General features: G+C 38.5%; 2 protein-coding genes across 2 annotated transcripts in view; one reads left to right on the forward strand and one right to left on the reverse strand.

The window, feature by feature from the left end:
* LOC132700811 (calcium-activated potassium channel slowpoke) overlaps positions 1-8,299 on the forward strand; it is a 44,677-nt gene extending 36,378 nt beyond the window's left edge. Inside the window, exons 23-28 of the mRNA XM_060668359.1 lie at positions 1,309-1,533; positions 2,611-2,890; positions 4,023-4,159; positions 4,218-4,330; positions 5,825-6,074; positions 6,126-8,299. Coding sequence (XP_060524342.1) covers positions 1,309-1,533; positions 2,611-2,890; positions 4,023-4,159; positions 4,218-4,330; positions 5,825-6,074; positions 6,126-6,248 — 1,128 coding nt within the window. The 3' untranslated portion in view covers positions 6,249-8,299. The remainder of the gene's footprint in view (positions 1-1,308; positions 1,534-2,610; positions 2,891-4,022; positions 4,160-4,217; positions 4,331-5,824; positions 6,075-6,125) is intronic.
* Positions 8,300-9,531: 1,232 nt separating this feature from the next.
* LOC132700813 (uncharacterized) lies at positions 9,532-11,062 on the reverse strand. The gene is made up of 2 exons (XM_060668363.1): positions 10,561-11,062; positions 9,532-10,506 (listed from the first exon to the last, which is right to left on the reverse strand). Exons 1-2 carry the CDS (start codon positions 10,941-10,943, stop codon positions 10,071-10,073), a joined length of 819 nt encoding a protein of 272 aa, XP_060524346.1. The 5' UTR covers positions 10,944-11,062; the 3' UTR covers positions 9,532-10,070.
* Between the last annotated feature and the right edge of the window lie 1,257 nt (positions 11,063-12,319).

The following is a 12,319-nucleotide window of genomic DNA, read 5'->3' on the forward strand; positions in this document are numbered from 1 at the left end:
ATGTTTCATAACATGACCGAAATATGGGAGTTTCTTAATCTTGATGTTAGCAATGATTTCTTTTTCTTTTTTTCTTTTCATTCTGTTCATGAATGACTTCTATGTTAGTGATGTACATACATATTTCAAAAGTTTCCAGCATTTTTAAGTTAGTCTCTGTGAGAGTGCAAGATTCTACTCCATACAACAGGATTGAGAACACATAACATCGGGTACGCACACCACTTTCCTTATACGTGTGAACCTTGCTCTTACTTGTTCAATTCTGGATTTTATCTCCAGTGATATTAAATCTTCTTGACCCTTTCAAGTTTACTTTCTTTCTTTCTTTCGGTTTTTTAGTTACAGCCATAATTTTGATCTTTTTGATGTCAAGTTTAACACCGTAACGTTTGCATCTAGGAGTTTTTGAACATTAAAGGTTATCTGCCAGTAGAACGGAATTATCTGCTTATCGTAAGTTGTTTGTTATAACCCCATTTATTTTTATTTCTTTTTCGATATTTTCTATAGTTTCTTGGAATATTGTCTCCTAGTATAGATTGAAAAGCAATGGTGACAGAAGGTCTTACCCATCTTTTAATTAAGATGCTTTGGGTCATCTAATTTCCTATTAGCACATTTGCCTTTGGGTGGCAGTAAAGGTTGGCAATGATTCGCAAGTCCTTGTCACCGATTCTTGTTGTTTTTAGTATTCGAATCATTTTTTCGTGCTGCAGTCTGTCAAACTCTTTCTCGAAGTCAATAGAGCGCATAAATACATCGTAGTTCATATGTCGACATCTTTGAATTAGAACTTGAATGCTGAACAGAGCCTCCATTGTACCTAGGTCCTTACGGAATCCAAACTGAGTATCTTCAATGTGTTCCTCAATTTTGGGGTGAATTCTTTGGTGTATTATTTTTAGAAACAATGTTAAGACATGACTCATCCACCTTATGGTTCATTGCAATTTCTAGCGTTTGCTGATTTAGGAATCGGAATAAACAATCAATCAGATGGTACATCTGCTTTGTCGTGTATCAAATTAAACAACTTAACTAACAGTTGGTGTTTCATCTGGTCCTGTTGCTCTCTGGTTTTTTGCTAATTTAGTGGCTCTCTCTGTTTCGTCTTTGGTAATTGCTGATCGAGTTATGTTTCCTTGTACGCCATGATCCGTGTTTCGCTCATCTTTAAATAGCTCTTCAATATACTCTACCCATCTTTTTAGTTTTATGCTGTTATACTTATGTAATTGCTTTAACTTTCTTATATAGACTTCGATGAGTTCCATCTACTTTACGTTACGAATTGGTCGGTTTCAGGATCGCAACCAAGCGGCCATGACGGTACTGAACGGCCACGTGGTCGTGTGTTTGTTCGCCGATCCAGACTCGCCGTTGATCGGCCTGCGCAACCTGGTGATGCCGCTGCGCGCTAGCAACTTCCACTACCACGAGTTGAAGCACGTCGTCATCGTCGGTTCGGTCGACTACATACGTCGCGAATGGAAGATGCTCCAGAATTTGCCCAAGATCTCGGTGTTGAACGTGAGTTTCAACCCTTCCTTCCCAGCTAACAGTTAACGTTAATTTCACGTCAATTTTCGTACCTAGTCGTATATGTGATATGAGAAAAGATTTTTAATTTACCCTGTATCATTTAAGCAAGTCTAGCTAACAGTTTTAAGTTCAATTACTTAAAATTATTCACATAATATATCTAATTATTATTTGTTCTATATTATTTGAAATATGGATATGTTTAACAGAATTTGCCCAACTTTGTGGAGGGATGTTAAAAACTTCCGTTTCTATAAGTTTGAGGACATTAGAGTTAACACTGGGAAAAACATTGTTACGACAGATTTCAATTGGTGCCAAACATGTTCAATGGGATTAAATATACAGTGGCAAGGTGGAAGCCTTAAAACTGTATGCCCTGGATTTTTTGCATAATTATCACAGGCGTATTCGTTTTGCACATGTAGTTTTGGATTGTTGCTTTTGTGTCGCATGAGGAAGGGGTTTTAGTCTACTGTCTACTGTGATAACTTGCATTGTCCATTACAGTTACGCTATTAGGAGAAATGTTTGGAACTAGTTTGTTTTTAAACCAACTTTCAAATAAATCAGCTGTGGTGTCTTCACGGTAATCCAGAGAAGAATCTTTTTAGTAGAGAGAGAAAGTCCATTTGGAATCCAACCATCTTTGGAGCCAGCATGCCAAATAGTTATTTGGCATGCTGGCCGGGTATCATAAGTGTCGAACCAGGTTTCATCCAAGTAAATAATTTTCCTTTGTTGTTCTCTGTAAATCCTAATTTTTTCTAGATATTCCAGTCGCCATTTCCGAATTCTAAAAGATTCCATTAAAACTTGCCTTTCGACAATTTTTTTAAATCTAAAACCCATGTGTTGAATACACTTCCATAAGGTAGTTCTGCCACATTTAACACCGGTTTCATCTTTTTCAAGCCTCCTAATTAAGATATCTAATATAGGCATGCTTTGTTACTCGTAAAACTGGTAAATTTTACGCCGTATTATATCTTGAGCACTTTCATCTACACTCGAGCATCGCTTCTTTTTTTCCTCGCTAACCAAAACTAATCGCCGGCTTTGCAGGGCTCGCCTCTGAGCAGGGCCGATCTGCGAGCGGTAAACGTAAACCTCTGCGACATGTGCTGCATACTGTCAGCGAAAGTGCCGAGCAACGACGATCCCACTCTCGCCGATAAAGAAGCCATTCTGGCTTCGTTGAACATCAAGGCGATGACGTTCGACGATACGATCGGAGTTCTGAGCCAAACCAACGGTGACGGGGAAACCGGAAGCCCCGTGGGCAGCCCCATTATTTTGCAGAGGCGGGGCTCCGTTTACGGCGCTAATGTACCGATGATTACAGGTTCGTCGCCCACCCCAGGTCTCTATGACCATCCTACATATTCCTACCGCTCCTACTCTCGATGAAGTTATCATTCGGAAGTTCGATACCACCCTGGTATATATAAAATCTGAAAGAACCTGTAAAATTCAACCTAGTATAATACGACCAAAAATATAGTGCATTTATTACGATTTAAGGATTTAACCCCAGACCTTCACAGGAGCAAGGTAAAACCCAGACGTTTATTCTGCATTTAGTTGGTCTTGCCTGAGATGGACCGTAACGAATATTTGTATAAACTTGAAATTTTTATTTGAAACATAAAGGGAACGTTTTAAGCATTGATGCTGCGAGGGTATTTTCGAATAAATAGAAGCGTTTATTTTAACATCAGGTGATGTGCGTCGTTCTTAAGAGTTTAATTTAAATTGCAATATGTTCGAATATATTACGGAGGTATTTGACTGTGATCCTTCCAGTAAGTATGTATTTATGTACCTGATTCACGAGGTTTGACCCTGTGAGGCTGTTTTCACTGGATAGTTCAAAGGGTAAGGGTAAGTAAGTGTACTCTATTTACCTAACAGGTAAGTTTAAAAATCATAGTTCTTCGATTTGTAAACAATCATAGTATTATTTAAGACTATATATTATATTCGCGGTTCGGAAAACGGACATGAAACCTTGAGATTACCTCCATATTATATATTGATCTGAGTTGAAAGCGCATATTAGAAGAAATAACGCTGCACCAAAATTTACTGATGATACCATAAACGTAATTGCAAGAAGTAGTTAAAATATCAGTACAAAGCTGGTTTAACTGTGAAAAACGTGTAATAAAATAATAAAATGTTTATCGAGAACGATTAGGGGCGGAATTGGTCATTGAACTAAGTGACGACAATAGCGATAGTGATTTTTTAAATGAGTGATACTTTATTATTATAATATATTATTACATATTTTGCTTATTAATAATGAAACTATGTAGAAATGGTTACGGGTAAGTTCTATAAGGTTCTATAAGGGTTTTCGAGTAATAAACAGTAGGCAAAGTTAATCACGGGGTCGGTTGTAAAAGCACTATATTTCTGGTCCAAGTATCACTTAACATTTGTCCATTAGCCATCATCTTCCTCAATTTCAGAGTTGGTGAACGATAGCAACGTTCAGTTCTTGGATCAGGATGACGACGACGATCCCGATACCGAACTCTACCTGACGCAACCGTTCGCTTGCGGGACCGCGTTCGCTGTCAGCGTCCTCGATTCGCTGATGTCTACGGTAAACGAGGCGACGTTGCGTGCGGTGCTAACTTACCACGGTTTCGTGTTGATTCCAGACGTACTTCAACCAAAACGCCTTGACGCTCATCCGCTCTTTGATAACGGGAGGAGCGACGCCGGAACTCGAACTGATATTGGCCGAAGGTGCCGGACTTAGGGGGGGATACAGGTAAACTTTTTCCTGATTTTTTAATATTTTCACCTTGTAAAACTACTTGGCCATAAAATGGGATGAATTTTGTTTCCATATCTTAGTCCGAGAAGACTAAATGCTTAGTAACATCCAAATCACTTTAAATATCTGAGCGCAGAAATAACGACGACGCAAGAAACAATGAGAGCAAATAATGAAAGCGGCTCGAATTGTATTGAAGAACAAATACTTTAATACGAAGAGCAAAAACAAGATATAAAAAACGGCTATAACATACGCAACAGGAACAAGAGTAGATACAAACAGAACTCTACAAATGATGAGAACTGTTGAAATGAAAATATTAAGAACTATACAGGGTAAAACTTTGTATGATAGAATACGGAATGAGAACATCAGACAGCAGTCCGGAATACAAGACATAGGAAAGTGGGTGAGGCAAAGACGAAGGTTTTGGGACAAACACATAAAAAGAATGGGAGATGGCAGACTCGTCAAGAACTCAAAAATGAACAACCCAGTAGGGAAAAGATCTCAAGGAAGACCGCCAAAACGGTGGCGACAATGCTGGACGTCGTCTACCGGCGAAGACGTGTGGGCAATGAACAGGCAGTAGCCTACTAATATGGTATCCAGGTTAGAAAGAAGAAGAAGAATAAGAAGAATGTTAACAAAATTCACAACTTATCAACATTACGGTTTTATATCCCCAGAAAAGAAGGTGGCTTCTAAATATAAGCAAAATTTGCAGAAACCAGGTCTCTAGAATTAGTGCGACATTATGATAAAAACTTCACACCACTCAACACCAGGAAATACAAACTTGGAAATAAAAAGCACTTCATAGTGCTAACACTACAGGGCTATCTTTATCCTGAAACTTAGGGCTTTATGCTCACAGTACACGACAAGGAAAATCAACACCATTGATAAATGTAGCAATACTGGAGAATCAATAGAACACATCATGGGTGGGTCGAGCGCACTATATAGCAGATAATTATTATTTAGGAAGGCACAATCAACTGGCAAAAATCATACATCAGTAACTGGGCTTGGAATGGAAACTTTTGTCGAAAGATTCGCTTGCATTTTACAAATTTAAACCAAAATCAACTCTCGAAAGTAGGTCACATCTGCTATACTGGGAGCGTCCGGTACTAACAGATACAACGGTCGCTCACAACAGACCAGATATTTTCCTCATTAATACACAGGGAAACAATATGAGACCTACGGAAACTGAGCTATCCAGCTAAAACCAATCAGGCGTCTTAACGAATTAATCGTATGTCCATCACCGGAGGGAAATGTTACAAAAAATTTCAAGAAAACATCTTTGAGGCATAATAAAAAGCTGTAATACTCCAGGCATGTCACTATATTCGAAATTTTTTGAGGTTAGTACCTTAGTACCTACAGTACCTTTTGCCGCCGGTTATACAGATACGTCTGCAGAAACGTTTTAACGTATATAAAAAAAGTTGTTTTTCTATTTCTTGATGCCAGTACGCCGGACAGTTTATCGAACCGGGACCGATGCCGCGTGGGCCAAATCTCTTTGTACGACGGGCCACTCGCCCAATTCGGCGAAACGGGGAAGTACGGCGATCTATTCGTCGCCGCTCTCAAACAGTTCGGCATGCTGTGCATAGGCCTGTATCGGTTTCGCGACACCAGCTCGTCGTGCGACGCGAGCAGCAAGCGTTACGTCATCACGAACCCGCCCGACGACTTCCAGCTGCTGCCCACGGATCAGGTGAGCACCGCAACGTTGCCGCTTCGGCGTCGCGAATCTCTCCCCTTGCAGGTATTCGTACTGATGCAGTTCGACCCCGGCTTGGAATACAAACAGGTGAAGGGCGGGCGCGCGGGGACGGGCCAAGGGGGCGGCACCGGCGGCGGCGGCACCAATAAAGACGAGAACTCTTGACTATTGTTGTGTAGCGCCCTCACAGACGGACCCTACTCCTATATATAAACCAAATATGTTGCAAGGTCCAAGACGATTGTTACACGACCCACCATTCCATTTACTTTTACGTTTAATTAATACGCGATTGTTTTTATACGTACATCGGTTTGGATGAGTTTCGTTTAAACAGCCTCAGCGTCCCTTTTTTACTTGCTATATTTTACTTTCTGTTCCGTGGGTAACGTAATGTACTTAACTGTGAAGGCGCTACACTAACCAAAATTTTTCTTCTTCTTAAAATCCCAGCGTCGCCGGGCCGTTAGACCGCCGACATTCCCCTCCGCTACGATCCAGCATAGCGGAAAAATTGGCGGCAGAAATGACGTTGACGTTAACGTAACTTACATGAATTTTATAAAGATGTTTATTATAGCGTATATTTTTACAACGGAGAGGCGATTTTCGTGCTTATATACATATATTGCTGGATAGCGTTTGCGTTGCGACGCAACTCGCAAGACCGTTTCAACCGTGTCGCCACCAAAATCATGCCTTATATACGAACTAAAAATCGGGTTACTTTTTGATATTTAAGATATTTTTTTATTGATTGATAAATTTAGCCAAAAATTTCCTTTTTTTATGCCCGATTTTAGTGACGACACGGTATAAAAATTACGTAATCGTCGAACCAGATACAACGTACGCGGAGCTTTGTAAATAAAAAGCGAGCTTCTGCGCATCGGCGCTGTTGTCCGACCGACCGCTAAAGCGTCATTCGAATATGGCGCGTCATGTCTCGGCTAGGACAACCAAAATTTTGACAAGAGACAAATGAGTAGGTCGTGGACATACGTCGCGCTTTGCTCTGGCAAAGTTTTGGTCGCAGAATAAACACGACACAGAAGCGACAAAATGTTGTGTCAAAATGTTTCGAGTGAGAAGTGTGAGGCAACTGTCAAACCGGTTCCGTTGCCTTTTAATCCTCTGTCGTATATCGTTGCCCGGGGTTGGTGATTATTTTGGGCTTTTCGTTTGTTGTGTTTACTTACTGAAAAGAAAACGTGAAATGTGCCGAAAGACATTAATTCATTCATTCATAAGATTGTTTACTAATTCAAAAGGTTAAAAAGTTATATGTATAATATGCATTTCTTTTAATCTATATGGTTAAAGGCCTGCTATCGGTTAGACTTGCCTCCTAGGGCACGTACATTACCAAGGCTATTTTGGAGACAAATAAAGTCTCCTATTGTTTAATGTTAAAGTATATCTGTTTTCCATTTGAGGAGTAAATTGAACCTTAAAATTCTCTCTGCATAATATGGGGTAAGCGTGACGTCAAATAAGCAATGTTATTGTGCTTTTCTTGTCGCTTCTGTGTGGTGTATATTCTGGGGTTTTGGTCGCCTAGCTTAAATTCCGCAGAGGTGGGTGAAACCGATATTTTTTCGCAAAAGACTGTCGCGCGATTCAATTTTTCGGTTAAACGATATTACCATGATGAATTAATAACGTTGTTGACTCTTTTAGAAGTATAATTGTCGTAATTAGTTCGGTTGACTAACACGTGGAATTGTAAGATATGTAAATTTTAGCAAAACGTTTAAATTGTGATATTGTAAATACATCAACATATACCGGGCGTTTTGTTTACGAACGCTTGCAGATCGAGTTGTATATAGGTATATAATATAGTTTTGTTTAGCAATATTGACTGTGAATATTTGTTATGTCTACACGCTGGATCGTTTTTATACGTGGGGTTCCGTTCGTTTGTTTTTTAATTTCTAAGGCGATTACCGCGAAAAACCCATCTCTGTCGTACCTACTAAATAGCGTTTTAATCAATGTCGTGGATGTTTTTAGGAAACCATTCGAACAGACTGACTTAAATGTCGAAATCTAGCTGATCGCATAACATAGTTTATTTCGCAACTTGTGAAACTCACCCCACAAATCTTTTCACATGAGTGTCTTAGACGGTATATTTGAGATTTATTCAGTTCCCAAATTGAGCAACCACTTTTGTAGTGTTTAATTATTGTTGATTAAATTTTATAATAAGATGTTTCTTGTTTTATTCCGGGATCAATGCGCTAAATATCAGAAATTTAAAAATATAATCAAAATCAGATATTAATAATCTAAATTTACTAATAAGTATAGTTTTAGCGTTCATTTTCATTCCATCATCCACAAGGTAAATAAAAAAAAAGTAAAGATAGGTTTAACTTTTAACATCTAACCTTAAAATTAGATTAATAAATTCACTGGTTTTTTGTTATTTTAATTATCGCATATGGTTCTTGTTAGGATCAAATGTGTTCCAAAAGTAAGATGACTTTTATAATTGCTCGAGCTACGTACATTTGATCTTCGATATTTATTTTTATGTTGGTACACATGTCCCTAACATATGTTCACAATTTTAGCCAGTGTACATGTTTACTTTTTTTTGTGAAACATCGTTAGAGGTGTTTGTGTGCTGATGAAAGCTTTGAAGAAGTGAAACAAATGGTATTAAAAAATCGTTGAATCACTATTAGAGAAGTGCTTAGTTAGTGCTTAATTTTGAACAAAAGGACCGTCGAAGGAGCATCATTCAAGAGCTGTTAAGCGACGTCAATGATTATCCTGATATGCTCAAAAAGGTCATAACTGATAACGAATCATGGGTTATCACGTCGAAAGCAAAGCCCAGTCGTCCCAATGGAACAACCCAGAATCGCCAAAACCGAAAAAGACACGCCAAGCTCGATCAATTGTTTTAGTTACTATTTTCTCTGTTGCCTCAGCCACCATATTCACCGGATATGGCCCCCTGCGACGTTTTCCTGTTCCCAAAACTTAAGGTTTGGAGCGTTGAGGAGATAAAGAAAAAAATCGCTGGAAGAACTTAAGGCTATACCAGAAGTGCTTCAAGGGGGCAACATTTTGATGAATAAATAAATACTTTTTGATAAAACTTAAAAGTCACCTTAGTTTTTTGACAAACCTCTATTGTAAACAGAATTCAGAAAGTGCAAAAAGAGTGTTTATGTTGGATTTTTGCCAATGGAAGAACAATTTCATGAAATCGTTTTTTTCCATAATATATTTTTAAATCCTACGCTTCTGTATCTTTTAGAAAAAATAAAATACATACACACTTTAAATCTTTGATATGGAGGTCTCACTTCTTCTCAACGTTTAAAAGCGCTGTCTGAAAGATTTTCCTACGGTGCTTACAAAGGTCATAGTATTCTGTTCTCAATAACATAAAAAAATAATACCACATCTTTCAGAAAAAAAATGTAAATCTTTATCATCATCGATCAATTTATTATCCATAGATAATTAATGATTTGTACACATGCTATGAGATTCAGTATGTATCGTGACAAACTTAAAAATTACGGACTGGACTTCTTTTTTAACTTGTTTTGCAGTCCCAGCCTTTAGTTTACTGCAATTACTATTATTATTAATTCCCATAGTAACATTCTTAAAGTTCGTTTTTTTTTCAAATATCTTTGAAATTTTTAATATCCTTTAAAAACTGGTGGTCAACAGTCATCAATATTGTAATTAAATTTTGTAGAACCGTGTATATATTATCAGAATAAGAACTAAGATTTGGAAATTTTGGGTGGTCTTCAACCCTCCAACGTACGTTAGTCAATTTTTCGAATATTTCCAATACACTCCTGCATATTATAAAATCAGACGCGTCGCGTTTCCTAATTATAAAATTACAAATTTTCGTAACACCCCGTATATTCACAAACAAACCGCATCCCGTTTAATTATAACGTACCGTTCGACTACCATAGTTCGCAAGAAATCTACACACGTTTATCATCTGCTGCTAAACGCGATATGGTCCAAAAATTTCATCAAGTCTTTTTTAAGGGCAATTTCTGACACGCTAGATCTAACACTCGCCCGATTTCTGGGCACCGCCGAAACCGACCGGAACTGGTTCGCTATAGGCGGCAGAGTTAACAGTTTTCCTCCTCGACGTTCCGCTCTGATGTCGGAAAAACCATTTCCGACGTCACGATCGTCGAGTCTCGCAGTCAAATAAGGCAGACCTTGCGGGATGACGCTCCGACCTCGGGCAACGTGCTGACGTAATCGCGTGTTTTGCAGAGAAGTGGCGCTTTGTTTTCCGATAGTCTGTGATCCCCTCGGTTTGAGCAAATACTTGTTTTTCTCGAGTCGCACGTCATCTACGTCGGAACCGACCCAGGTATCGGCAGAATTGGTATTCGACTGCGTATAACCTAAAATTCTAATCGAGGACGTATAAAATGGCAGCCGGTCGACAGTCAAACGTCGCGCGTACCTTAAATTTGGAAATAAAGTTTTCCATTCTTCGATTTCTTCTATGTCGTAATCCTGTGATGTCTCTAAACCGCGAACTACCTTGTCGAGGTGTTCCAATTTCGATTGAACTTTCTTAGTAAATTCCGTTTCGAATTCGTTGCTCCAGCTGAGCGAGCTGTTCGAGCTGAGATCGACTAGTTTGCTTCTCCCCGCAATCAGATCGTTCACTTCCTCGCTGTCGGGACCGCCTTCGTCCGATATGTAAAGTTCTGGAGTTTCGCGTATTATCTCTCCCAGAAACTCGATGTAACGGGAGGCGGGTTTCACATTTTCTGGCGATTGGAAGCCGACGGCTATATCTTCGAAACGGTGCGCTACGTTGCGAGTTTTCTTTTGGATCATTTAGGGTTTCGAATCAGGTTATCATGCTGCCGGAGCGCAGGAAACTCGCTCCATACAAACAAATTTTGCATCGCGAATATTGATTAAATACGGGTGTGTGATACAAACCGATCGATATGTGGCACAACCGACCAACACTTAGTGTAACCGAAGCAGTGTTGCCGATTAAATTGAATTTAGAGCAACTTTTTTGGACTGCTGGTAAAAGTTGGTTGAGAGTGTTAATTTGATCTAGTAATCGAGCCAAAGGCATCTTCATAAGCATAGTTTTTAAACCAAGACCAATCAAAGAACAGTTTAATCTATATATCATTTTTCTCTATTGGCAAAAATTTAAGCTGTTGCCAACACCGATCCGAAAACGTAACAGTACTATTCTGTGCCATGTATAGAGTTACCCCATATAGCTCCTACACAAAAAACGCCAGGACCTAGAAACACTATTCTTATTCATTTATTATCTTTATTATTGAAACCAGGGATCGAAAATCCTAGCAATGAAGATGTGATCAATGAAAAAAGACCGATCGAAATGAGAATCGACCCATACGATTCATTGCAATGATAAATTCAATTTTAACCATTGTCACGAATTATCCAGATCTACTGGCAACATTCAACAACCAACATGTCTACTGACAGTTCTTCAATTCGACAGGTTTTAGTTTAGATGTAGCAGTTTTATGGCAATATTCTCTCAAAATATGTCTCGTTAAATAGGGGAAAACGAGTTAATTGTGTGAAGGTTACTGTTTAGAAAGAAACTGGCGCAAAATGCAGGTTAGGAAATATAAATTATAATTTTTGCTGTACTAATTGATCTTGTCCTATTTCGTGATTTTTGAATTAGATTTTATGCTTACGTTTTACGTAGCTGCTTACCTATAGAAAAAGCAAATTTAATTATTTTGAGACCTAGATTAGGTATAGGTGAAACACCACTTGTCCTAAAGATAGGTTGATATAAAATGCGAATATTGCGAAGAGCACAGAGCACTACATTCTTAGGTTTACAAATTAACGAGTTTCTAACATATTGAGTATTTGCTAAATAAATTAAGTTATTTTTTGAGGAGGTAGTGGTCAACTATCGAAAATGTTCGTGGTTCAAAAGAGGACTCTTGGTAGCTTCGAAAAAATGCAATTTAAAGAGAGCTGCAGAAGGCTGTTCCAAGGCCTTAGGCATATTCACGGTGTACGCTTTATATATTTATGAAGCATTGATATTCTTTGCGGATATAACACCAGATCCTTGAATGGAAATGACCCAATTCACCGTTTAACATTAACTAAAATGAGTTACTGTTACATGTGCCTGAGATTATATAATACATTATGAAATTATGTAACAGCAATTGCAAATCTAAAACTCTTTA

Source organism: Cylas formicarius, unplaced genomic scaffold, assembly GCF_029955315.1.
Source record: "Cylas formicarius isolate icCylForm1 unplaced genomic scaffold, icCylForm1.1 PGA_scaffold_4__25_contigs__length_36172078, whole genome shotgun sequence".
Lineage (NCBI taxonomy): Eukaryota > Metazoa > Arthropoda > Insecta > Coleoptera > Brentidae > Cylas > Cylas formicarius.

What these genes read in the sequence shown, in the direction of transcription:
- LOC132700813 (XM_060668363.1), bottom strand. Translation starts at nt 10,943, where the DNA reads ATGATCCAAAAGAAAACTCGCAACGTAGCGCACCGTTTCGAAGATATA. An exon ending in ACTTTATTTCCAAATTTAAG is followed by an intron (nt 10,507 to 10,560) that starts GTACGCGCGACG and finishes GTCCTCGATTAG; the next exon opens with AATTTTAGGTTATACGCAGT.